Raw genomic sequence first — 24,743 nt, forward strand, 5'->3', positions numbered from 1 at the left:
CATTGTTCAGCTGGGGGAGTGAGCCACAGGGTAGATTAAGTGACTTGCCCAGGAACAGAACTCAGGTCTCCTGAGTCCCTGCCCAGTGCCTGGTCCACTCGATCATCCTCCCTACTTTTTGCTCAACCTGGAGGTCTCACTTTTGCCTTCCCTCCCACATGCGGGCGCCATGGAGCGCCCGCCCTGCCACTTTCTTGCCCACACTAAAAATATAAGTGGCCCCAACTGTGCAAAATAGGCCTGGAAATTTACCAGCCCAAGCACCCAATCTCCTTGCCCACCACCCCTGGGTGCCAATCGGTGCAAAAGGGTGGGTGTTTTACTCACCCGTAAGTAACACCAATGACACCTCTCCTACTCTCCCTGGGTGAGCAGATCCTTTCCCAGGCTGCTGTAACCTGCTCCCACCCATCCAGAAACCTCCATCCGGCCTCCTTTCTGCCTCTGCATTTCTTGAAGCATTACAGGGCTCCCCGGCCTTGCTGTATAGCTTCCCGCAAGCTCCTGGGAGGGAGTTGTGATCCTGTCTAGGACAGGTGCAGAACAATGCCAGAGGATGTTGAGAAGGCAAAGAGTATAAGAGGGTTCAAAAAAGAACTAGATAAGTTCCTGGAGGACAGGTCCATCAATGACTATTAGCCAGGATGGGCAGGGATGGTGTCCCTAGCCTCTGTTTGCCAGAAGCTGGGAATGGGCGATGGGATGGATCACTTGATGATTCCCTGTTCTGTTCATTCCCTCTGGGGCACCTGGCACTGGCCACTGTTGGGAGATAGGGCTAGATGGACCCTTGGTCTGACCCAGTCTGGCCGTTCTTATGTAATGAGTGTAGGGCCAAGTGATGAGCCAGGATCGGGAAGGACCCGAGATCCCTGGGCAGGGGAGCCCGAGTTAGCCCTGCAAAGAGCAGGAGGGAGCTTTGCACCCCAGGATCAAGGCCATGAATTGGGGGCTGGTGCTTGGCAGAGGGATCGGTGAATTGATCAGGGATGCTCCAGGCATAGGGTCCCCCCAGTGGTGCTCGGAACAAAGAGCAGTTATTCCTGGGATCGGAACAGGTTTGGAAAGCAGTAATGCAGGGAGCGGAAGTGCAGCCGCGGGCGGGGGAGCTGGGCCCCAGGCCAGATCTCAGGGGGCAAGTTTCGGTGGAGCTGACTCAGCTGGGAGTCAGACAGGAGCTCTGCATTCCACTTAGCGCTGGCGTCACACCTTTCCGTGCCATGGGGGAGCCAAACCCACACACCCCCTGGCTTGCCTTGCCTGGCACAGGAGCCAGGGCAGGCTGGAGGGGAGGGGAGAAGCAGGGTGGGGCTGCGGAGTAGGGGAACTTCCCCATCCCACTCCCTTCCTGCAGCCCCATGGTAGCGGTGGGAGTTTGTATCCTGCCCCACTCGCCGGCTCCGCTACTTTGGCTGTGCAATTCGGGGAGGGAGCCACCACCTCAATGACCCCATCCAGTGGGCCTTGGAAAAACTCCTCCCCCTCGGGTTCAAGGGGGCTGCTCCTCCTTCCTGCTCCCCACCCATGTGCAATCGCAGCGCCGAGAGTCCTCTTGGGCGTGTCCAGGCTCCCCTGCCTGGAGGCTGAGCAGTCTGTGCCCCCCTCCCCCCCAGCCGAGCGGGGATCCCAATGGGGGACCTACCTGCCCCGGTCGCAGGCTACATGTCCTGATGGGGCCCTGCCCCCCCTTCCCTGCCTTCCATTGGCCTGGAGCAGTGGGTTAACCTGGGGAATCCTGGCATGTGACCCCAGCTCATGCCCTCCAGGCAACCTCGAAAGTGACATTCAGGGGAGCCGAGCGGAGCTGGAGTCTAAGAAGTCTCAGGTGTACCTTGGAGCATCCCCCCAGTGACTGGGACCAGCTGGGGTCAAGCAATGATCAGAAACATCAGCTCTGAGTTCGGAGGTATCCCACACCCCTCCCCAGTTCATCCCCACATCAGTCCCCCATGGGGGACAGGAACTCTCCCAAAATCCAGACGCCTCCTTCATGCCCCCTCCCACCTCCAGATCTTGTTAGCTTGCGTCGTGCCATAAATAACGCAGCACCATGAAGACGGCCCCTCCGGCCGAAATCGGCATGTGGTCTCCCACAATTTGCCCTGGATAATAATGACAGCACTAAATATAGCCACGCTTGTGGCTCAGGACTGCCCTCCTGAGAGCTTCACCGGAGCGGCGCTTCCACGGGGGAGACTTTCAGCCCCCCACAGCGGGGCGCTCCCCTTCCCTCTGCCAGCCCCTCTGTTAGCGTGGACGCTGTGCCTGGTGATTAGAGTGGCACCATCAGCTTTCTTCTGAGCCGTGCGGCAAGGTTTTGGCCCTGGTAACCAGGGTTGCTGCCTCCAGATCGCCCCCGTATGGCATGGGGCACCCCTGCAGCACCCAGCCCTCAGTTTCCTTTCTCGGATCATCACAAGAACTCCGCAACCCAAAATATTTCATAACAAGGTTCCAGTTCTGGCGTTTTGAGTCCTGGCAACAACTTCTCCCCCCGCTGCACATTGGAAAAAATAACCCCAATTATACATACAGTATTTAGCTACAACTAATCAGGAGAAAGATCTTGGAGTCATGGTGGATAGTTCTGTGAAGACATCCACGCAGTGTGCAGTGGCCATCAAAAAAGCAAACGGGATGTTAGGAATCATTAAAAAAGGGATAGAGAATAAGATGGAGAATATCTTCTTGCTCTTGTATAAATCCATGGTATGCCCACATCTTGAATACTGTGTACAGATGAGGTGCCCTCATCTCAAAAAAGATATACTGGCATTAGAAAAGGCTCAGAAAAGGGCAAATAAAATGATTAGGGGTTTGGAATGGGTACCATATGAGGAGAGATTAAAGAGGCTGGGACTTTTCAGCTTGGAAAAGAGGAGACTAAGGGGGGATATGATAGATCTATAAAATCATGAGTGGTGTGGAGAAAGTGAATAAGGAAAAGTTATTTACTTGTTCCTTAATATAAGAACTAGGGGCCACCAAATGCAATTAATGGGCAGCAGGTTTCAAACAAATAAAAGGAAGTTCTTCTTCACTCAGTGCACAGTCAACCTGTGGAACTCCTTGCCTGAGGAGGTTGTGAAGGCTAGGACTATAACAAGGTTTAAAAGAGAACTGGATAAATTCATGGAGGTTAAGTCCATTAATGGCTATCAGCCAGGATGGGAAGGAATGGTGTCCCTAGCCTCCATTTGTCAGAGGGTGGAGATGGATGGCAGGAGAGAGATCACTAGATCATTACCTGTTAGGTTCACTCCCTCTGGGGCACCTGGCATTGGCCACTGTCGGCAGACAGGATACTGGGCTGGATGGACCTTTGGTCTGACCCAGTGTGGCCGTTCTTATGTGAGCCTGAGTCAGGTGGGCCGCGCCGCGGGCCTTTTACGGCTGTGTAGACGTAGCCTTGGGGTCTTCTGCAGGAGCCATCTTGCTTTCTGCCGCCATCTGCTGCCTTCCTCCTGGTCCTTCCCAGCCCATGACAGTGCCCTGATTGATCCGGGCGGCTCTATCCCCGATTGCCTCTGCTCCAGACCCAGCCAATCCTGGGGGGTTTGAATTGGCAGCTTCTGTTTCCCTCCAGCAGTGCCAGCTGCCCACGGCATCCCACAGCGATCCCCCCAATCGCCCCAGAGTTGCCTCTCCTGACATAGGCTCCTATTGTGGGGTGAGAGGATTTACCTTTGGGGGTGGGGAGCGGCTTTACGTTCCACCCAGGGGCCGGCAGAGGCTGCTCAAGGGATGCCGATCATGGTGCCCCGCCCCACAACTCCTGGAGCTGCGCTGACCCCTATGGGAGAGAGGAGATTGCAGCTTCATTCTCCAGCCAGGACCCTGGGTGAGTGGAGCTCACCGCCCGGTGGGCCTAGGGGGCTGTGATTGTTTCTTCCAGGGAGCAGGCTTGTGGGAGCCAAGATTTCCCCCCCCCCACACACTGTATGACTGCATCAGGGCTTCTTCTGAAGCCTTGACACTCTCCCCTTGGCTGATCCCCCATGGCAGGAAGCTGGGATGGCCATTATACAGTCACTGAGAGGGAGAATAAACCCCTCCCCTCCCTGCCCCTGTTGAGCTGGATGTGCTGACGACTCAGGGAGATCCTGTGTCAAGAGTTAATTTTACCCTCTCTGGGCAGTCTGGGCGGCAGAGGGAGGATAAGAAGGCGCCGGGTCACTTTGCTGGTGTTTCAGTGCCCCAAAGATTACCCGTGTTCCCTGCCCCCTGAGCTGATGCCGGGTTCCCTTCCTTCTCGTTAATCAACCATCACAGGGATCTGTCCCTCTCCCGACTCCTCCAAAGCCTCTGTGGCTCAGCTGTGACACTGGTGTCTCTCTCTTCCCTGTGCAGGAGGAAGAGAATGGAAACCGGGGAGGTAAGCACCCATCTCTGGCACCCAGCCACTTGTATCGTCTGTGCATGTGCATGTGTGTGTCACGTGTGTGTGTGTGTGTGCGCGCGCGCGTACCCGTGTGGCCAGACACTGTATGGATGTCCGGGTGTGAAAGGGGGCTGATTGGTGCTCTGGCCTGCTTTACAGCCCAGCCCAGACTCAGTACCTCCCTGCCAGGGAAGTGATTGCAGATGATGGTAGTTTGTGAAATGCACCAGGCTGCCGAGCAGCAGATCAGTGTAGCAGCAGGCCGGCTGGGCAGGGAGGGGGGATCTTTCCATCACAGATGAAGTTACCCAGCTCCCCTAGGCGTGAATGGCCACTCAGCTGAAATAACAGCCCGAAACTTAGGCCTTAGATAAACCGGCTCAGCGACTGAGTGGCAGCTCCATCGCACTCTGAGATGGGCAAGCGGGGCACCCCCAACGCCAAGGGGGGCTGCACTGCCTGGTGGGGCGATCTCAGGCCGTGCAGAGGAAGCACGTGTAGAAATGCTGTGGTACGATTCCCCCTAACATCTCAGCCATCCGGGGTATCTGTCCCCTTCCCCCGCTTGCTAGCAGTTGGTTGCATTATTCATCCCCAAATCCATTAGGTGATGCCCCATTGGCAATACCTAGATCTGCAGCTTGGGCACTTCCCCACGTCTCTGTCCCTAGCTAGGACCTTCCCGACTAGATCCCAGAACCAGCTGGTTCTTCCACCTCTTCCTGGCTGCTTGGATGCTCTTGGTTGGCTCCGGCTGTGTGCCGGCTGCAGACCAGGTGCTCCTGGGAAGGGATAAAGCTTGCCCCCTGGCAGGTTTTGGTGCTGTTCATCCCTCCCAGGCTGGGAACTGTGACTTGACCTAGATTTACAGTGAAGGAGAGTTTCCACACAGGGAGGCTGTGCTAATGCCCAGCTGGGGACAAGGGGGGCAGAAGCGTTTTGGTTTGGGGGGATCAGAGGGCGCAAAGCGACTCCCTCAGCGTGCCGGTGGGTGCTTTGGGTGCACATCACGAGCTTTCGCCTTGTTTGTATCTGGATTCTAGGCCGCGGTTTCTTGGTGTCTTTCCTAGACAAATTGGAGGATTGGGCCAAAAGAAATCTAATGAGGTTCAATAAGGATAAATGCAGGGTCCTGCACTTAGGATGGAAGAATCCAATGCACCGCTACAGACTAGGGACCGAATGGCTCGGCAGCAGTTCTGCGGAAAAGGACCTAGGGGTGACAGTGGACGAGAAGCTGGATATGAGCCAGCAGTGTGCCCTTGTTGCCAAGAAGGCCAATGGCATTTTGGGTTGTATAAGTAGGGGCATAGCGAGCAGATCGAGGGACGTGATAGTTCCCCTCTATTCGACACTGGTGAGGCCTCATCTGGAGTACTGTGTCCAGTTTTGGGCCCCACACTACAGGAAGGATGTGGATAAATTGGAAAGAGTACAACGAAGGGCAACGAAAATGATTAGGGGTCTAGAGCACATGACTTATGAGGAGAGGCTGAGGGAGCTGGGATTGTTTAGTCTGCAGAAGAGAAGAATGAGGGGGGATTTGATAGCTGCTTTCAACTACCTGAAAGGGGGTTTCAAAGAGGATGGCTCTAGACTGTTCTCAATGGTAGCAGATGACAGAACGAGGAGTAATGGTCTCAAGTTGCAATGGGGGAGGTTTAGATTGGATATTAGGAAAAACTTTTTCACTAAGAGGGTGGTGAAACACTGGAATGCGTTACCTAGGGAGGTGGTAGAATCTCCTTCCTTAGAGGTTTTTAAGGTCAGGCTTGACAAAGCCCTAGCTGGGATGATTTAACTGGGACTTGGTCCTGCTTTGAGCAGGGGGTTGGACTAGATGACCTTCTGGGGTCCCTTCCAACCCTGATATTCTATGATTCTATGATTCTATGATTCCCCAGCCCAGAGCCCAGCAGCTGCCCTGGGGGTTACAGTGCAAGACAGGCCCTCTGGCTCCCAGCCTCCATTGGGTCTTGTCTGAGACAAGCTCAGTGTCCGAGCAGCGGGCTAGCAGCAGAGAGTCAGGCGCTGTCTTGGGCTGTGCCCTCCCTGGCCGCAGCTCCGCCAGCGCTCTCCGATGTGACCAGCAGCCCCTCCTCCGGCCCATCTGCAGCTTCGCTGGTGCAGCTCCGCTGATGCTCCCCAGTCGCGGCCTGTCGTCTCCCCTGCTATTCCATTCCTGGGCTTCCCCCATGCACAGCTCTGCAAATACTTCTCAGTCCCAACATCCCAGCCCCCTTCTGCTATTCCTATTCCGGGCACCCCCAAACTCCCACAGCTCTGTCCTCAATCCCAACCCGCAGCCCCTTCTGCTGCTCTGCTCCTTGGTCTCCCTTGCGTCTCTCCCAATGCACCTCAATTCTGTTCCTGTCCCGGGCTCTCCCCGTCCTAAACCCTAGCTCTGGGAATGATCCACCTCCATCCTGGCCTACAGGGATGCCCAGCCTGGCAGTGCCCCCCAGCCTGTCCCGCAGCACCCACACTGTGAGGCCTCTCCCTGCACAGGGATCGCCGGACCTGCAGAGTCACAGGAGGGGGGGTTGTGCTTGTAGACAGATCCCAGACCAAGCTCCGATCAGGGCCCTAGAGGTGTACAAGTGTCTGTGCTTGAGTAGGGTCTGCTGAGGCACAGGGGAGGAGCGGGCGCTCCCAGGAGGGCACCTGGATGCAGGGGGGAAGCTGTGACTTCCGTGGCCATGCTTGTGGAAATGGCCTGCGCATGGTTACCAAAGCTGCTCTTGGGTTGGCTTTGTGCAGAGGACAGGTCTGAAGCCCAGCACCCGCCTGCACCTCCAGGCTGGAGTTGAGTTAACCGGTTCTGATGCAGTCAGAACAGATAGTCACGCACCGGGCTTGACGGAGAACTTCCAGTTCTGGCCCCTCGCTCGGCTCCAGCCCTGCGGGGAGGGGACCGCTTGCAGACGAAGCATGTCTGGAGGCTGGGGTGGGGTGGGGTGGGGTGGGGGGGGCCAGGCGATGGAAACCTGCTGCCCTTTGGACCAGGGCCCACACAGGCTACTCCTCAGACACATCCCCTGCCCCTTCCTGCTCTGCCATTCCCTGCCCAGAACCCTGAACCACCCACAGTTTCTTGCTGTGACCCCAATCTCTTGCGGCCAAAGGATTGTGGGATGGGGTGGGTCATGGCAAGAAATCAGGGCCGGTGGTTGGGCCCCAGGTAGGGAGAGGCTGAGAACCATCAATTGAAAAGGGGCTGAAACCTTCCTTCCCTCCTGCCCAGGAGGACCTTGTCCTACCAGGGGTCCTGTGAGGGGGACACGTGCTTCCCGCTCTTAGATAACATATGTCACCCTAGGACCAGATTGTTCCTCTGGGTCGTGACGGGATGTGGCCTTTTGAAGTCTCTGTTTGCCGGTGTGGAGCTTCAGTGCCAGATCATGCTGGTTGTTTTAATTGTGCTGTGTGTTCCGTGTGGCTCTGGAAGTGCGTATGTGTAGCCAGTGTGTATCCATGTGAGTGTCCTGTGTGTGTATGACTAGTGTGTGTGTGTGCACGCGCTCAAGCACATGATACTGTGTGTATGTATCCAGTACACATGAGTGTGTGGTGTTCTCAGTGTGTAGACAGTACATACGAGCATGTGTACCTAGTGTGTGTGTGCTCATGCATGTAGTTCTGTATGTGTCCAGTGAGCACAAGTGTGCATGTGTATCCAGTGTGTGTGTGTGTATGTGTGTGTGTGCAGTCATGCATGTACGTGTGTGTGTGTCCAGTGAGCACAAGTGTGCGTGTGTATCTAGTGTGTGTGTGCTCATGCATGTAGTTCTCTGCGTGTGTGTTGTGACAAAGCTCTGTCCTTGCCTCCATGGGTCCCGTGTTTCCTGGTAGATTTCACTAGCCTCAGAGGCTCTCTGTGACCCTCCACATAACCCTTGTCTCTCTAGAGACAAGGGTCACAGTCTACTGAGTCATTTTCATCATAAGCCAGCGAGGGAGATGAGGAGAAGTTATCCTTCCTCGCACAGTCTCTGTTGTCTCCCAGTCTCAGTGATTAATCAGGGAGCAAAGGTGGGGGGGATCCCGGGCCCACCCTCTACTCTGGGTTCCAGCCCAGGGACCCTAGTAGTATCAGCTATGGTAGCTGACCTTTTAGAAACATGACGTGTACAATTCCCTGGGCTATTTCCCCCACAGCAGCCCTCACTTCCTCAAGCTCCACTTCACCCTGACCTCAGGGGTGAGGACCTCAGAGGAAGGACCTCCTTCCTTGTGCCCGATATGGTGTGTGCTACTCAGCCTCTCCAACAGCACAACTTCCTCCTACAGTTCCTGACATACACCCCCATCTGACTGGCTGGGAGGCTTTTAACTAGTTTCAGCCAGCCCCTGATTGGCTTCAGGTGTCCCAATCAACATAGCCTTCTCCCTGCCTTCTGGAAAGTTCTTAATTGGCCCAAGGTGTCTTAATTGGCCTGGAGCAGCTGCCATTTCACTTATCCTGGTACCAGGGATTTGTTTAGCCTGGAGCTAATATATCTATCTCTCACTACTCTTCCATAGCCATCTGGCCTTCCCCGTCACAGTGTCCAATGAGCACAAGTGTGTGTGTGTGTATTCAGTGTGTGTGTATCCAGTGTGCGTGTGCACTCATGCACATTGTTGTCTGTGTGCGTGTATCCAGTGTGCAGGTGTGAGTGTGTGAGTATACAGCAGGTACCCATCTTTCCTGTGAGGGATCCCCCGGTTCTGAGCTCTGGTGTCTGATGCCCTTTCCCTTCCCTTTCCCGGTGCAGGTCCCCAGCGGAGCCGCCTGGAGCCCATGGACACCATCTTTGTGAAGAATGTGAGGGAAGACGGGCCTGCGCACCAGGCCGGCCTCCGCACAGGTGGGGGAGCCCCCCACTGGGTACCATGCACCCCACTGGGTGGGGGCGACCTGGGGGACTGTACTGGGAAAGCCAGTGGCAGAGTGCTCCCGGAGGGGATTGAAATCCAGTGGATGAGGGCTCACATGGGAAACAGACCTGAAAACCCTTCTAGTTAATTCAAATGCTTGGTAAACAGCTGGGGGAGAACAGGGCTTTGTTAAAGATTCAAACACACGTTCTGGACTGGGGTCTCTAGGGTTACACCCCTTGACATTGCTGGGGTCTCTAGGGTTACAAACAAGCTGGCAGAAAGCAATCTTTAGGCCCAATCAAGGCACAAATTCAGTGCCTTCCTGTCTGTCTGCCGGGGCTGTTCCTCCTCAAGGGACAAATCTGGCAGGCACCTGTCTGCAGAGCGCAGGGCATGAGCTGAATCCCACTGAATAGCAGGGGAGTCACTGATGGACGGGAGAGCAGAGAGGGAAAGAGACTGGCACTCTGTGTATTAGCAGCAAAGCCATTTCACGCAGAGGGGCCGGAGAAGAGCTTTGATTCCTCCTAACTCCAGCGAGCCCTGCCAGCCTCCCTCCTGCTTGTTGGCCCCGTCTCCGGAGCGCGTCTCAGCTCCGTTCAGCTAGGGAGTGGGAACTGGTGGTGGGGCCAGGGCCAGGGCCAGAGCCAGAATCGCTTCTCAAGCGGTAATTAACTAATGGGGGGTGGGGGTGGGGAGCGTCCTGGGTGCATAGGACATGGCTGGGGCTTTCGCTGCAGATCCCCTAACAGGTCTGTAGCGCCTGGCTCAACCCAGATGTCACCTTCTCAACCCCTTCCTGGTGCAGTCAGTGCCTGCCCCGGGCTGCTCTTCTGTGGCGTGTGCCAGCCGCATAGCCATCCTGCGGTGCCCGGGGGCATGGCCCTGCCATCTGCCGTCCGGGGGCGGGCTGAAAGGGGAAGCTAACTGTGCCATGTTAGGGTGAAAGTCTCCCCCTCCGCTGGGGGAGTTGGGGAAAAGGGTCTCTCCAGGCCTCTCAGCTCTGAGCGAGCTCGCTGCCTGGAAAGAAGGGGAGTTGCCATAGCCTGGTTGCAGCAGAGTCTAGGAAACCCCATAAGAGAGCCCCACTGGACAGGCCTCGCTACAGAGCTCACAGCCTGGGGGAAAACGTCCTTGTCCTTGGGTGACATTTATCCTTATGACGTCCTGTCCGCCCGAGTGGATCATTCGCTCCAGGCTGTGGCTGGGGCAGAGGGAAGGGGCTTTCTCTCGCTCTCCTCCCCTTACCCATTGCTCTCTACTATGACCTCTGAAAGCAGTTGTCTGCTGCCACCATCAGCTGGTGCCCACACGGAGCAGCGCAGGGGCTGGCACTTTGGGCCCCCAGGTGTCGGTGGCGACAACAGTAACTGTTCTGCCAGTGCTCAGGGTGGGGATGGCATGTGCCCGGTTAAAATGATCAGGCAGTAAACCGGAAGGAAGGCGCTGAGTGTTGTATCTTCTGGGTCAGACATCAGCTAGCACGAACCTGGGGCTTCCCTTGTCTTTGAGGGAGCAGTGCCGAGTAAAGTCAGCCGAGGGTCCCACCCTGCCGTGGCCCCCTGGACCAGCTGCTGAGCGCTCATTAACAGCACTAAGGCATAGGGACAGGGCTGCAACGGGGACAACGGGCTGAGGCAGGAAAGCAGCCAGAGAACAAGCCAGCTCTGTGTGCGCAAAGGCTCCCTTCCTGAATGATTTCCAGCGCCATTGCTGGGGACAGCCCCACAGCCCCTCCTCCAGCGAGGGGCCGAGTGCCCCCAGCTCCCACCGACGTCCCGCTTGCTTGGGCCCTTCTTCGGCGGGTAGCGGCAGGCTGGGGGCGATATCGCATGTTGCTGTGGTTACCGCCAGCTGTACTCGCTCCTGGTTGGCTAGCTGCGCTCCCATTCACGTGTGGGCCCCTGGTTATTTTCCCTCTGCAGGAGACCGGCTTGTCAAGGTGAACGGTGAGAGCATCATCGGGAAAACCTACTCCCAGGTCATAGCGCTGATCCAGAACAGGTGAGAGCCTGCTTGTGCCACAGGATGGGGGGCGGGATACGCCCCGGGACGAGACTCCTGGCTGAAATGAAGTGCCCTCCTGGGGTTCAGGCCAAAATGTTCACACTCAGATCTGCCATCCAGGCCCAGATCCTCAAAGGTGCCTAACTCCCAGTGGTGCCAGTGCTAATCGAGTGCCTAAATACCTTGGAAGAGCAGAGCCCTAGGCCAAGTTTTTCCAAAGTGATGAACGATTTTTGGGTGGCCACCGTGCAACACCCCAAGGGGCCATGTTTTGCATGAAGTGATGAGGTCCTGCCCCAGGAAGGTGGGTCCCCATCTTCAGGCACTTGGGAAAAAGCTGCTTATTTATGTGCCCCAATATGGATTACCGGCAGGTGCCGGATTGACTGCCGTTCTCACCCTCTGGCGGGTGTGGGTGCTGCTGCCCATGTAGCCAGGACACCACTAGGACAGCTTGATTCCCCGACTCCTTAGCACTAAGATGTTGCAAAAATGGCGGTGTTGGTGACACCTGATGTGACAACGAGCCAGCCAGATTTGGGGCAACCTTGCTCCTCTTCTCGCAAGGGAGTCAGGGGCGCGGTTGGAGCAGAAGGGAGTCGCAGCGTTTGTCTGTTCAGTGCTGAGTTGATGGATGAGGGAGAATTTCCTACCCCCCTTCGTTCTCACACGCTCCCTCACACACCGAAAAGGGAAGAAATAAGCCAGTGTGTGTGTGTCTCTCTCTCTTTGGAGCTGGGATTTAATTAATGACCTGGATTTGTGTGTTGCACTCTGTGTGTAACTACTGATTAGACAGGGGAGATCGAGGGGCAAACCTGATTGCGATAGCTCCTAAGTATAGCACCTGGGGAACGAACCAAATGAAAGTGATCTGGATACGATCTAAATATAAGATACAGCCCTGGGTGCTAAATGTATTTCGAAAACTACTCAGTGGCCGTCAGCAGGGGAGGGGAACGGTGGGGGCTACATGCTGTCGACTGGCTCTGAAACGGAAAGGGGATTTCCGGGGGGGTTTGTTGCAGTTTCTTGCCATGGCTTAAGCTTTTCACTAGTTGAGAAAGAAATAAGCAGCTGCTGTCACGAAAGAAAGAGGGAGTGATCCTGTGGCTAGAGCAGGGGATGGGGAACTAGGACTCCTGGGTTCCGGGCCTGGCTCTGCGATGGAGCATGGTCTAATGGTTAGAGCAGGGGACCAGAGCTAGGACTCCTGAGTTCTCCCCTGGTCTCTGGGAGGGAATGTTAGAGCAGTGGGATTAGGGGTCGGGAATCCCAGCCCTTTTCTTTATGCAAGTTCGCAAGGGTGGGCTTGGCAGAGCCGAATTGGGAGGAGGGACTGGGGGGGGCGAGTGCCTCATGGGGGTGGGGAGGGAGTCGAAGGGAGGGGCACTGCTCAGACTAAGGGAGAGGTGAGGTGAACTACAGACGTTGAGGGGACATGGTGCAGCCGGTGCCTTTGCCAACAGCGCATTCCCAGCCAAGGGCTGGATCTGAGAGCAGCTGCTGGAGGTGCACCCCCATGCAGCTGGTGGCGGGTGGGGGGATGCGTAGCTACACTGTGACAGGTTCCCTCTTTTGCATGTGGCGTTAAGACAAAGTCTTTCCTGTCCCCTGGGAAGGAAAATGGCCCATCATGGTGGCTTGGCCGCTGTCTCCTCTGGGAGTAACAGCAGCTTCTACTGTCCCGGGCTGCATGTGTGAGCTGCTGCATGGGCCCTGTGCTGCTGGGATCTTCCGGCTCAAACCCTTGGAGTAAAACCTCTGCCCTGCAAATCTCCAGCCCAGTTCTCGCGCACTAACCCAGGGCCGCGATGCTGCAGATCTGCAGCATTTAAAGAATAAATAAATAAAGCCCGCCATCCTTGTTCCTTTGGCGTTAACTCCTACTAATCAGATAACCCCCGCTGGCCGCAGTCAGCCAGGCACTGAGTCAGTGGAGATTGACCCTGGACTTCCAGCACACGCCTCAGTCACTTGAGCATAGGGGGTAATTCCCAGAGCTGCCTGTCAGTTGCAGGCCTTGCCTCCTTCCCAGCCACTCGCATAGCATCAGGTGGGGAGTGCTGTCCTGCGCCCCTGCAACCCACCTCGGCTGCTGAGTCCTGGCTTCCAGTTACTGCCCCGGGCTCTGTGTGGCTTGGAGCCTGGAGACACAGGGAGCTGGCTGCACGCAGCATCCGGACCCTGACGCTCTCTGCCTTTCCCTCTCTCCGCAGTGACGATGCCTTGGAGCTCTCCATCATGCCCAAAGACGAGGACGTCCTCCAGCTGGTGAGCCTTTTGCTGCTGAACTCTCCCTGGGTTCGGGCCAGTGATGAGCAGGGGGTGCCTTGCCTGGCCCTGCTTTGCCACGCTCTGCGCAGAGCCCTTTACTGGTGGGTGGGGGCTGACCCAGAGTCCCTAGCTCAGCAGTGACAGCCAGGGCATTCTTCGGGCAGTGGGGCTGGGCACTGCCGCTCTGCAGGGTATCGGAGCAGATGACAGTCCTGGGGGAGATGGCTTGGGGAGGTGGGCCATATGGGCAACTTGTCAGGAGACCTTAAACCTGCAGCTGAGTCACCCTCATTATAGAGAACAGCACCCAGCATTCAATACTCCTTTGTGTGGCCCTGTTGCATGCTCGGACTTGTAATCTCCGCAGGGATGCTCCCGGTTATGAAAAGCAAGGGGACATGTGCCGTGCAGCCATAGCTTTTTGGGCTGCACGCTGACTTAGCCCAGCTTAAGTCTTAGCTAGCTGGCATTCTGCAAGGCTGCCAGGCACGCGTCATGCCCAAGAGGGTGCATGTGGCCTCTGAGGGCCTGACGAGACAGTGGGAGGCTGACGCGGGCTGCCAGATCAGCGTGATGAGGCTGATTGCGGGGTTGGGGTGGGGGTATCTGGGCAAAGCCGACGTCCCCGGCTCCAGCAGATTAGCCGTGGCCATCTGTGCGAGTGGTGTGAACCATGGCACTTAAAATCCCTCGCGCCTGAGCTCCTCTCTCGATTGGGGGTGAGGCTGGTGGAATTTGCGGGGGGGCCTTTAGGGTTCCCTTTAATAGCAGCCCGACGGGATCTCATTTTCTTGGGGCCCCATGCATCAGTAGTTTGGGTGGTGTGTTCTGAATTCAAGGTTGGTTGCCAGGGTTGGGGGTTTGCCAGCTCTGAATGCTCCTGGCCTGTTCACCCTAGACCCTGTTTGAAATTCATTCCTGTCTCCTGCCCTGGGCTGACTGGCCACCTCCTCTTGCTGCAGGAGCGGGGAGGGATGGAATGAGGGAGGGGCACCCGGGGCGGGGGTGGGGGGGCAGCGTGCGAGAAGGGAGATGGAATAAAGCCGACCCTGGTTGTAAGTGACAGATCATTGGGTGTTGGGCCGGGGTCGGTCACCATGACGTAGCTCTTGGGGGGTGGGATGGAAGTAGGACCAGCCCGGATCACCCTGCAGAGAAGAGGCACAAGTCTAGCAGTGCGGAATGAGCTGTGGGGGCGGCTTGTCCGAGGATGTGGTGGCTTTGCCTTCACTCCGAGACCCTCCGTGAAGATGGGGGACGTTTCTGGGAGACACGGGTGGTCAGGCTGGTGTAGGAATCGCTGGGCAGGGTTCCGTGGCTGGTGGGATGCGGCAGGTCAGACTAGATGCTCCGTCACCCGGGAGGGTGGGGTGATCTGTATTAAAGGAGCAGAGCTAGCCCTGCCAGAGTCGGGGGGCTGCTCCGTCACCCAGGGAATGGAGGAGGGGAACACGATCATCTGAGCCCCCTGCCCCCACAGCCTGGTGTGTGGAGCCTGTTGCTTCCAGGGCATGAAGTAGCCCCAGGCCACCAAGGTGTGATTGACACAGGACCCTCCCCCTCTTCTCCACTCTTGGATGCTGGCTAGGGGGTGAGGGGAGTTTGTCTCCGTGGGCAAGAAAGATCCTCAGTTCTGTCCCCATACCTTGGAAGCTTGGGTGTCAGCAGTACGCTGGGGGTGGGGCGTGTGGGGGGCAGAGGTCTTGTGATCCACCCGCCCTGAGGCCATACAGAGTGAGGGGAACCCCAAACGAACCCAGGGTCCCAGAGAGTCACAGGCTACTCTAGAGTCCCAGGCTGGGTATTCCCAGTGCGTCTGCAGTAATGGGACAGATCATCCCCTAGGTAATGGCAGGGAAGTCCCTGGGTTCCAAACCCTCCTGCTGCAGGGCCTTCGCTAGCTGCTGGGGTCAGGAAGGAACGACTCCCCTGGGCAGGTTCGGGGTTAGTGCCTAATTGCCTGGTTTTTGTCATCATGTATATCACGGTAGAGCCAACAGAGATCAGAGCCCCATTGTGCACAGACACACATTATGAGACAGTCACTGCCCTGAAGAGCTTACAGTCAAAATAAACAAAGGGTGGGAGGGGAAACTGAGGTACCAAGCGGGGGCCTGGCATGCCCAAAGTCACCAGGTCGGTCAATGGCAGAGCGGGGAATTGGAGCCCTTTGGCACCTTCCTCTGATACGTCTGGGGCTGACCTCTGTTGGGCTCAGGGTCCCAGCCTAGCTGGGCTGTGGCTGCGATCAGGTGAGGCGCGTCCTCTGGAGTTACACCAGGGATGAATTTGGCCCAGTACTTCTCAGCCAAAGCGCCTGCCGGTGGCTGCGTTTGGAGCAAATGGGGTTTTGGAACAAGGGCAGTGCAGTTTCGTGTGTCTGTCTGTCTGTCTGCCTGCCTGCCTGCCTGCCTGCGTCTGTCTTTCTGTCTGTGCGTGTGACGCAGAGGAGACCCAGGACGTGTGAAAGGAGCCGGATGCCAAGGGCCAGCTTTGTTTTCCGGCTTGGATTCCAAAGGAACCTTTGTGTGGGTTTCCCCGTCCCGGTGTCTGGGCTGGGGGCGTGGGCATTCCTGCGGTGTGCGGCTCCGGCAGCCAATGGCAGGCCTCAACCAGGAGCTCCCTGCAGCTCAGGGGGGGGTCTCTCCTCCCTCCCGCCTCAGGACGTCCCAGTCGCAAAATCCCCAAACAACTTAAAAGGAAAAACTGAGAAGGAAATGTTAGTCTGGGCCCGGGCTGTGCCCGGGGAGCAGCGAGGGAGCAGCCAGCCGAGGGAGAAGGCTGCCGGATCGAGGGAGGTAATGAGCTCTGTGCTGCCAGTGGCTGTGTTTCTTGGGATCCCTGTCGTCGGTGTGTATTATGATTGTTAGATCGTCTATCCTATTCGGGTTGAACGTGTTTATTACGGTAGTGTGTGAGCTCACCGAGAATAGGGCCCCATTGGGCCAGGTGCTGTACGAGCCTAGAATAAGAGACGGCATCTGTAGAGAGAAATGCCGGTGGGGGGCTCCTGTGATGACTCTCTTTATACTAGCGCAGAGGAAACCTCCCAGAGCTGAGCCAGCTAGTCATAAAGGCGAGCTTTTAACCCTTTGGCTGTAGCTTGAACAGGTTAAAAAAGGGATGGGAGGGGAGGAAGGTCCTTCAGTAGGTTGAACAGTCTGGGAAGGAAGCCCAGGGCTCCGGCCACCCCTTTAAGCGAGCGTGTTGGAGCTCCGCACCGCTCCGCTCCTTTTTTGGATCAGAAAGAGCTGGTTTGTCATTGCCCAGAAATGCAGCCTTCCCGAGAGCAGGATTCCAGGGCGGCGGGGAGCTGGGAGCAGCAAGGGGCCCTGCTCCCTCCGTTGGTCTCCCAAGGACTGAATGACGAGGCAGGAAGGACCCTGGGGTTTGGGCCCCAGCACGCGTCCAGAGAGAGGAAGCTTTGGGGGGGGGGCTGTTTCCCTCCCCTCTCTCTGGTTCCTCGGGTGTCAGAATCGAAGCAGCTTTAGGAAGCAGGTTGCTGCAGATTCCAGGGGTTGCGTCGTTTGGGGACAATGCAGTGGGGTGGCTGGAGCTGCTTCCCTTTGGACAGCAAGCTTGCGGCGTGGTAACTTCACTGGAAACACTTGCCTTCCCTGGCCATGATCGTGACGCTCTCCCCTGGCTGATTTCCAGCGCTGACTGCACTTGGCCTCCTGCGGTTTCCATTGCAGCATCACTTTTGCTCCAGAATTATTCTTGTGGCTTTGCTGTGCAGTGTTGACAGGCTGCTGCCTTCCACCCCAGAGGCAGCTGCATTCCAGGTGAAGCCCTGCCTTGCCTGCGATCCGCTTGTAATCGGTTCCTGCAGCTTGTGGGGCGCTGCTGGGCGTCTGGAGGAAAGATGCTGCAGTTCGTCTCTTACCATCGCTTAGTCGTTAACCCTTTCACTCTGGGAACCAACCTCAGGCCCAGGGGTTAGAACATTAAATCATGCCTCAAAAATGCCCCACCTGCTGCAGGGGGTTAAAACCAGCTTCCCTGGGATAGATGTTGCATGAACGAATCCTGGCTGGGAGCCAGGGGCCAGGCTAGACAGCGGCACACCAAACCCTGCCTCGGCCCTTGCTCCCCTGCGCACCCAGCTGTGCTCACCTAGTTATCCAGGACTCTCTGCTTAGCAGGGGACCTCTTAGATTTTGGACTCGCCCACCCGCTTTACTTGCTGTACAAGGTACCTTTTCTTGTTCAGCAGCAAGGGTCCCAGGTACTCCAGCCCGAAGCTTCCCAGCGTGGTATGCAGCAGGGTGTCGTGTGTGTGTTGTCTACATAGGCAATGCCCCACATTTCCCTTGTATCCCCGATCCTGCCATCTGGTCTCACCTGACAGCCTGCTGGGAAGCATCATGGTGTGGTGTCCAGAGGGGGGTCCTCTGTGTGTGTCCTGCTCACGTTCTTACACTGCACCCATCACCATGCTACGTGGGCGCCTGCCAGGAGCACAGTAAGTGCCAAGGTTGGCATCTGTCACATGTGGGTCTTTTCCTTCTTCCTCGCCCTGCAGGGTGGATTTATCTGGGGCAGGGGAGTTCTGGCTGCTTGGCTCTGCTGTGTTTATATTAGCCAAGGGAGGGCCAACAATTACACCCTGCATTTTGTGTGGAGAGTGTTCTTAGACCTCACGGGCATTCCCTGTGCAGCCTGGAACCGGCCCTTGAGAAAACGCCCTCTCCTGTCCTGCACTGCTGCGCTTTCCCCTCGTGCCATGGCTCTGAGGTTCCTCATCCCAGAATTCTTATCCTGCCTCCCTCGGGGGCGGCCCTTCTCCCTTCCTCACGCTCCCCATCTGTGACATGGGGAGGACAGTCCTGGCCCTGGTGACACTGGGTGAATGGCGTGAAGATGGGCTGTGCTGCCATGTGCGAACACAGGGCGCCTCTCCAAGCAGCCGCTCCAAGGCTCGACAAAACTTGGAAGCTAAGAGAGGGCATGGGGGTTGTACTCAGGACATGCCCTTGACAATATTTTGGGGTGATCTATTGGGGTTGCCTAGTCAGAGCAACATATGGGGTAGGTTACAATAATACTTAGTGCCGTTATCTAGTGCCTTATGCTGGAGTGTCTCTGGGCTTTTTCCAAAGGTGGGCAGGTTTATCCCCATTTTGCAGGCGAGGAAACTGAGGTCCAGAGAAGGGAAGTGACTTGCCCAATTGTGTGCAATGCATCAGTTGCAAGGCTGGGCCGAGAAGCCCCGTGTCCGTATGCCCAGACCCTTGCTTTAACCACTGGGTAGTGCTTCCTCTGCTCACACGAAGACTGTAGAAGGCTGTTTCGTTAAGAGGTTCAGGGTTTAGGCTCAGTCTGCAGCTGGGCAGGTTAGTTCAGAAATGCCTATGAAAGATGAGAAGGAAAACCCTGGCTCTCCGTCCAGCTCAGTGAGTCAGGGAGTATTTTAAGGAGCGGGAACCAGAGACCACGTGAAGCCAGCATAGCCGTGAGCATAGCATGGGAGAGCAATGCGGCTGGCAGCAACCGGAGCGTGTTAGTCACTTTCCACCCCAGCAGAAAGCGCATTTGGAAATGTGCTTGACGTCTGCACAGCAGGGGAGGATTTCGGGTGGCCCTTTCCCAGGCTTATCGAGGCTCTGGGCTGAGACTGTCACTAATGATTTCAGGGGCAGCAGTTCTGAGAGGCCCAACTTTAGAGACCTGGATTTTCACTATGTGCTGAGCACTGGCCCCTGAAAATTAGCTCCCTTTCTGGTGTCTAACAACGAGCCCCTCAAAATCACTTGGCTGCAGCTCCAGTGGACTTAGGCTGGAGGTGGGCATCTCTCTCCCCCCCGCCCCTCACGGTGCTGGGACGGCACGCCCGGCTCCCTTCCCGCAGCACTGAGTGTTGCTCCAGCAGGAGCACCTGATTCTGCTCGCATTGCGCGTTGTCAGCCCCGCTTAGAAGGGGGATGAGATCTGCCCTGCCGGAGGGACATGCCCAGTGGGTGGCACTGCAGTCATCGCATGGCTTGGTGTATAGTCCACACCACTGGTGGCCTCACCTCACCCGTCTGTGTGAGTCTTTATCCCCGAAGGGCTCAGCGGTGCCCAGTTGGGTTCATAAGCTCAAGTGCCTCACAGTTGCAGGCGGCTGGTGCTTGGTCCAGTAGCCTTGGTCTCTGCCCCTTTTGTATCCTGGGATCATATGAGTCAAGCATGGGGGGCCTCTTAGCACTCCGCCGCCCATGTCACTTACACAGCCTGGGTGTATCAGTGGTGTCCTTGTTTTGAATGGCAGCACCACGGGGCTCAGGATTCGTCCTGTCCCGGTTCAGGTGTGCCACTGTCCTGGTGTTACCCCCATACCCTCCCATTGGGTTTATTGGTTGGCTCCTGGGAACCTGGGCCGTGTTGACGGGGTGATGGGCCTGGGACGGGCATTGGGAGGATGCCTGGTGGTGCCAATGTCTCTTGGGCCAGGATGCCACCCGCCCTGACTCCTCTCCTCTCCTCTCCTTTCCAGGCCTATTCTCAGGATGCCTATTTGAAGGGCAATGAACCCTACTCTGGGGGAGCCCAGAGCATCCCGGAGCCACCTCCCATCTGTTACCCACGGAAGACCTACCTGTTCCAGTCCAGGGCTCCCAGCCGGGAGGCGATGGTAGCCGAGCCTTTGCAGGGACAGCAGGTGGACGGCAGACCCTACCGGTCTACTTCTTCAGGCCCATCTTCCCCCTTGAACAGCGCGGCGCTCGGCAGCCCCATGCCCACCACTTGGAACGAGGCCAGAAGCGACACTGCTCGGGAGTTCAGCAGCACCCATTCCAGCCCAGCCCACCACACGGAGGAGATCCAGTATGGAATGATCCAGCCGAGGTCAGGGATGCCCGTCGTAAGGCCGGTCCCAGCCCCCAGCTCCTTCTCGCGCATCTCCAACACCAGCTTCCCAGGTCCCCTTGCTTCTTCCTTGCCAGAGAGGTACGGCGTCCCGACTGCTTCCTCCATGGCCAACCAGGCCTGCTACGGGGTCCCCAGGCACGTCCCAGACCATCGGACTCACTGTGGCTTCAAGGACAGCCGGGATGCCAGCACGGGGCCTGATGGCCCGGGCCGTCCCTCCTGGGAGTATCTGGGTGGCCCCAAGGCCATCACACGGCTGGAGTGCCAGCAGGCGCTCTCCAACTGGCTGTCCAGCCAAGTACCGCGCCGGAGCGCCTCGGAAGAGCGGAGGTACGCCATGCCGCCCCGGTACCGCAGCGTCTCTCAGGACCGCCTGGGAGACACCCCGGCCTCCAGAGGCTGGCCCCACAGTGCCTCGCAAGACACCTTGCTTCAGCCCAGCCATGACAGCTGGGGCTACCGGGCCCGGTCCGACAATTCCCTGGGGAGGTACGGGCGCTCCATGGAGGCTCTGGAGCAGAGCACCCTGGTCTCGCCCCGCTTGGACAAGTGCACATGGCTGCCGCCGGAGAAGTTCTATAGGCCGGGCCCTGGGCAAGTTGCCCGAGCTCAGCCTAGCCAGCCAAGTTCGTATGCCCCCTCTTGTTCCTCTAGAGACCCTCCCCCGTCCCATGTGCAGAAACACCCTTCCCAGCCCAACCTGCAGAGCGTCGATGACTCGGGGTATATCGGGTATAGGAGCTACAGCCCCTCCTTCCAGCGCAGGACTGGCCTACTCCACGCGCTCTCCTTCAGGGACCCTATCTTTGGTGGCCTTCCAGTGTTCAATATATCGCAAAGGCAAGGAACCCAACCAGCACCTTACCCGGACAGGTCCCCGTCACAGCCAGCTGCCGCCCCCTCTGGCCCGGACCACCTGTCGGGCAGCGGGCCCGAGATTCCCAAGGACCAAAGAAACCCCAGCCAAGACAGCAGCGCCAGGTCTCTCCAGCCAGCTCTGCCTCAGCCCGAGGCGGAGGAGAGGAAAGAGGAGGTGGTCCTCCGGCAGAAGCCCCCCACGGGCCGCAAGGCGCCGGCTCCCACCAGGCAGATGAACTTCATCTTCCCCGACCACATGAAGGAAACGGACATTTGCGACCCGCCGCTGAGCTGCAAAGGGGACAAGCCGGTGGCGGAGCGGCCCGCTCGGCGGGTGGCACCGTTGGCAGTGCCAGAGGATTCCCTGGCATCCATTCCATTTATAGGTGAGGGGGGAGCGCTTGGGAATGTCAGGCACTGGGAGTGTGTGTGTGTGGGGGGGTTCCTTCAACCAGAACCCAAGGCGGTGGGGGTCTCGCAGCTGTGTATCCAGCTCAGATAATGTCATTTCCCTGCTGGGTCCGATCCACAGAGGATACAGGCCTGTTAAAGCCCCACCGACAGAGCTCAAGCTGTAGCACTTCCTGCCTTTCACTCCGAAGGTCCCTGGTTTGATCCCCGGTGCACCGGCCAAAATGGCAGCTTGGTGCACAGGCAAATCCGACCGTAGGCTGGGCAGGTGCAAACGGTCACAGTGAAGCCAAGTGCTTGGGTCCCTTCAGCTGCCTGCTTGAATGAGTGTGTCTTGTTTGGAGAAGTACATGCAGGGAAGAAGCAGGCAGCTACGGGCCTCTTGTTGCCAACCCACCATGGATGTGCTAGGTGGTCCCAGAGATCGGGAGAGCAAAGGGCCAGAGACGTCAGGGTGGAAAGAGAAGGGGGTGAGGAAGGGTGGCAGGGGTATGGGTGGGCCATCGCACTGCTGCCCTGGTCTGGTAGTAGTCCACTGTGGTCAGACATTCAGGTCAGGCCCAAAGCAGTGCTTGTCCTTGCAAGCAGCAAAGCACAGGGGAGTGTAGGGAGGAAGCATCCAGCTTGGGGTAGGGAGAAGGGGTCCCCAGGGCGTCCAGTGGAGGAAAGGTCAGGGACACCCAGGAAGGAGCCTTCTGGTCAAGGGGACTGGCTGCTGTTGTCCCTGCTGGGACATATCTCAGCAGAACTGTGTGCAGCGGGGAGCCTGGGACCGTCCCCTAACCTGCCTTAAAGCTGGGTGCCGGCCTCAGATGGCCAAACATCCCATCGAGGCAGCCTCTGATTGTCCCGTTGCCCCTTCCATGTGCTGCTAGACTCGGCATTCCCGCGAGCACCCCTATCCCCAGAGCCCTGCAGCCGGAGCTGCTTGCAGGGGCTTGGTAGAATTGGGCCTTATTTGCTGCTCGCGAAAGGTGCCTGCCTGGCGACCCCCGAGGCTGAATTCCATCAGCTGGCTGCCAGAGAGGCTCGGGGGCAGGCACTGCCCCGAACGTGCCACTCCCCCAACACGGGAGTCCTGCCGCTCTGGGTGACGCAGACCTGGGCTGAGCCCCCACAACTCACCTTGCTGTCTGGCGGTGCTAGATTCAGACTAGCTAACGAGCGGCCAAGGGCGTTGTCTCCCGTTTCTGCTCTCCTGTGCCATGCAATCCCTCTGTGCTGGCCACAGGATTCCCTCCAACCCCGAATTCCTTCTTGCCTGGACAGGGCAGGGATGTGGTTAGCAGGTTGCTGCAGTTGTCCCCGCCGGCCCAGCACTGGCCTCTGTCTCACCAGGGCAGGCCGGCTTCCCAGGAATACATCTCTCCAGCCCTGGCTTGGCAGAAAGCCTTGGCAAGGCTGGCCGGTGTCCCAAGTGCCCGGGAACTCCCCCAGCCAGCAGGCACCAGGAGAAGGGAGAGGACCAGAGACTATCTCTGCGGCCTGACTTTGAGGCCACCAGCCCTGGGGGACAGGGGGCTGCTGGGCTCCCTGCGGCGGTAACATCCCCGATGGCCTGAGCTGCCTGATCCCTTGGTGCCCCTTGGGAGGTCACAGTAAGCGGGCTCCGGCTTGCCTGGTAACCACCGAAAACTGCCACGCTTGTATTGAAGGGGGGTCTCCTTCCGGGCCCTCCATTGGCAGAGCCAAGAGGTGGGTGTGACAGCAACGCCCCAGCCGAGAACGGGTGCTGCACACGCGTGAGGAGAGTCGGTCCCGGCCCCAAGGAACTCTCAAGACAGACAAAGGGCAGGGAAGCAAACAGAAGCACAGAGGAGGGAACAGATCTGGCCAGGGTCACCCAGCAGACCCCGACTCCCAGTCCGGGGCCCTGCTGCTGACCATGCTGTTTCCCCAGACGCTGGTCCAGCTGCAGCCAGACCAGACATGGCTGCTCGGGGGTTTTCAGGGGCGAGCAGGACGGGGAGAAATGTAGACTTTGGGGAACCTGCAGACCCTGCTGCCTTTGTGTGTCTCCTGAGCTGGGCAGATGTCTCCATGCCAGCCCAGCAGCTGGTCTGTCCTGAACACAGGCCCCGGGGAAAGGGATTGATTCTCCTCTGCCTGCCCTGCAGCCAGTTCGTCCCCAGGCTTCCCTGTGGGGCCTGAGATGAAACCTGCCTGGGGTTCCATCCAGTGAGACCTGGCCCCCCGTTGATGGGCAGCTCTGGCCCTGCCAGCCTCTCCCCGATCACTGTGCCCTGCGCTCCCCTATCCCCATCAATGAGGCCTTTGGGGGATGTCATGGCCTTTCTCCCTGGCACGTGTTGTCTCCTCGTACCCGGAAGAGCCCAGGGCACAATGGAAGCCTTACTCAGCTGCCCGCGACATGCCCAGCCTGGCACTGTGGGACCGTTGTTCTCCACGCATTCCTCACAAGCCTGGCTATTGTTTGTGCGCCCAGCCCGGCCCGCCTTTGTTCCCCTGGCCACCTTGCCCGGGGAAAGCAGCGGCATGGGGCTGCTCCGGCACACACAGCCGGCCTTGTTGGCAGCAGAGCAAGGGCCTCGAGGCAGGGCCCTCTCAACCCCTCCCACTAGTTCCCAGCCCCCTGTCCCACTCCAGCCAAGAGCAGCTGTGTGTACCTAGAACATGGCATCAAGCCCTGCCAGCACCTCCGTGACGGGATATCAGTGCACTCCCGGCACGGACGCTGCCACCTGGGCTCCGTGCCTCAGCTCCAGCAAGCGCACCCCTGGTCTGCAGCTCTCAGGACAGCGGGGCTCCTCGGAGATGGAGGGCAGGGCTGGATTCTCTGGCACCGGCGGCAATGGGGGAATGACCGGTTTGCTTGGGGAGGCAGCCCTAGGTTTGGAGGGGTAGGGGCAGCTGCTCACTGACTTGAACTGCTGGGCTGTTCCTTCCTGGGAGGGATAGAGGGGATTGAGGATGGGGCAGCAGTTGGAAAAGGCCTCTTGCATGCCTGCTGCCGAGCCTGCACCGGGCACTGGCGCTGCCCCCCCCCCCCGGGAAAGGGTCCTGGCAGAGGGTCTGGAAGCCAGAGGTTCCCTGGCGCTCTGGTCCTGGGCTTCTCACTGCCGGGGGTGCT

The 24,743-nt window shown here is 58.0% G+C and overlaps 1 protein-coding gene across 7 annotated transcripts in view; it reads left to right on the top strand.

Annotated features, from left to right (window-relative positions):
• ARHGAP23 (Rho GTPase activating protein 23) overlaps window positions 1–24,743 on the top strand; it is a 128,345-nt gene that overhangs the window by 73,530 nt on the left and 30,072 nt on the right. For 6 of the 7 annotated variants that reach the window (XM_038385598.2, XM_038385597.2, XM_038385594.2 and 3 more), the window contains exons 3-7: window positions 4,351–4,375; window positions 9,139–9,231; window positions 11,170–11,248; window positions 13,471–13,525; window positions 20,007–21,627. In XM_038385598.2, the coding sequence (XP_038241526.1) occupies window positions 4,351–4,375; window positions 9,139–9,231; window positions 11,170–11,248; window positions 13,471–13,525; window positions 20,007–21,627 (1,873 nt within the window). Of the gene's footprint in view, window positions 1–4,350; window positions 4,376–9,138; window positions 9,232–11,169; window positions 11,249–13,470; window positions 13,526–16,233; window positions 16,327–20,006; window positions 21,628–24,743 lie in introns of those variants that run through there. The other variant, XM_038385599.2, reaches the window with a different exon arrangement.

Source organism: Dermochelys coriacea, chromosome 27, assembly GCF_009764565.3.
Source record: "Dermochelys coriacea isolate rDerCor1 chromosome 27, rDerCor1.pri.v4, whole genome shotgun sequence".
NCBI classification, from domain to species: Eukaryota; Metazoa; Chordata; order Testudines; family Dermochelyidae; genus Dermochelys; species Dermochelys coriacea.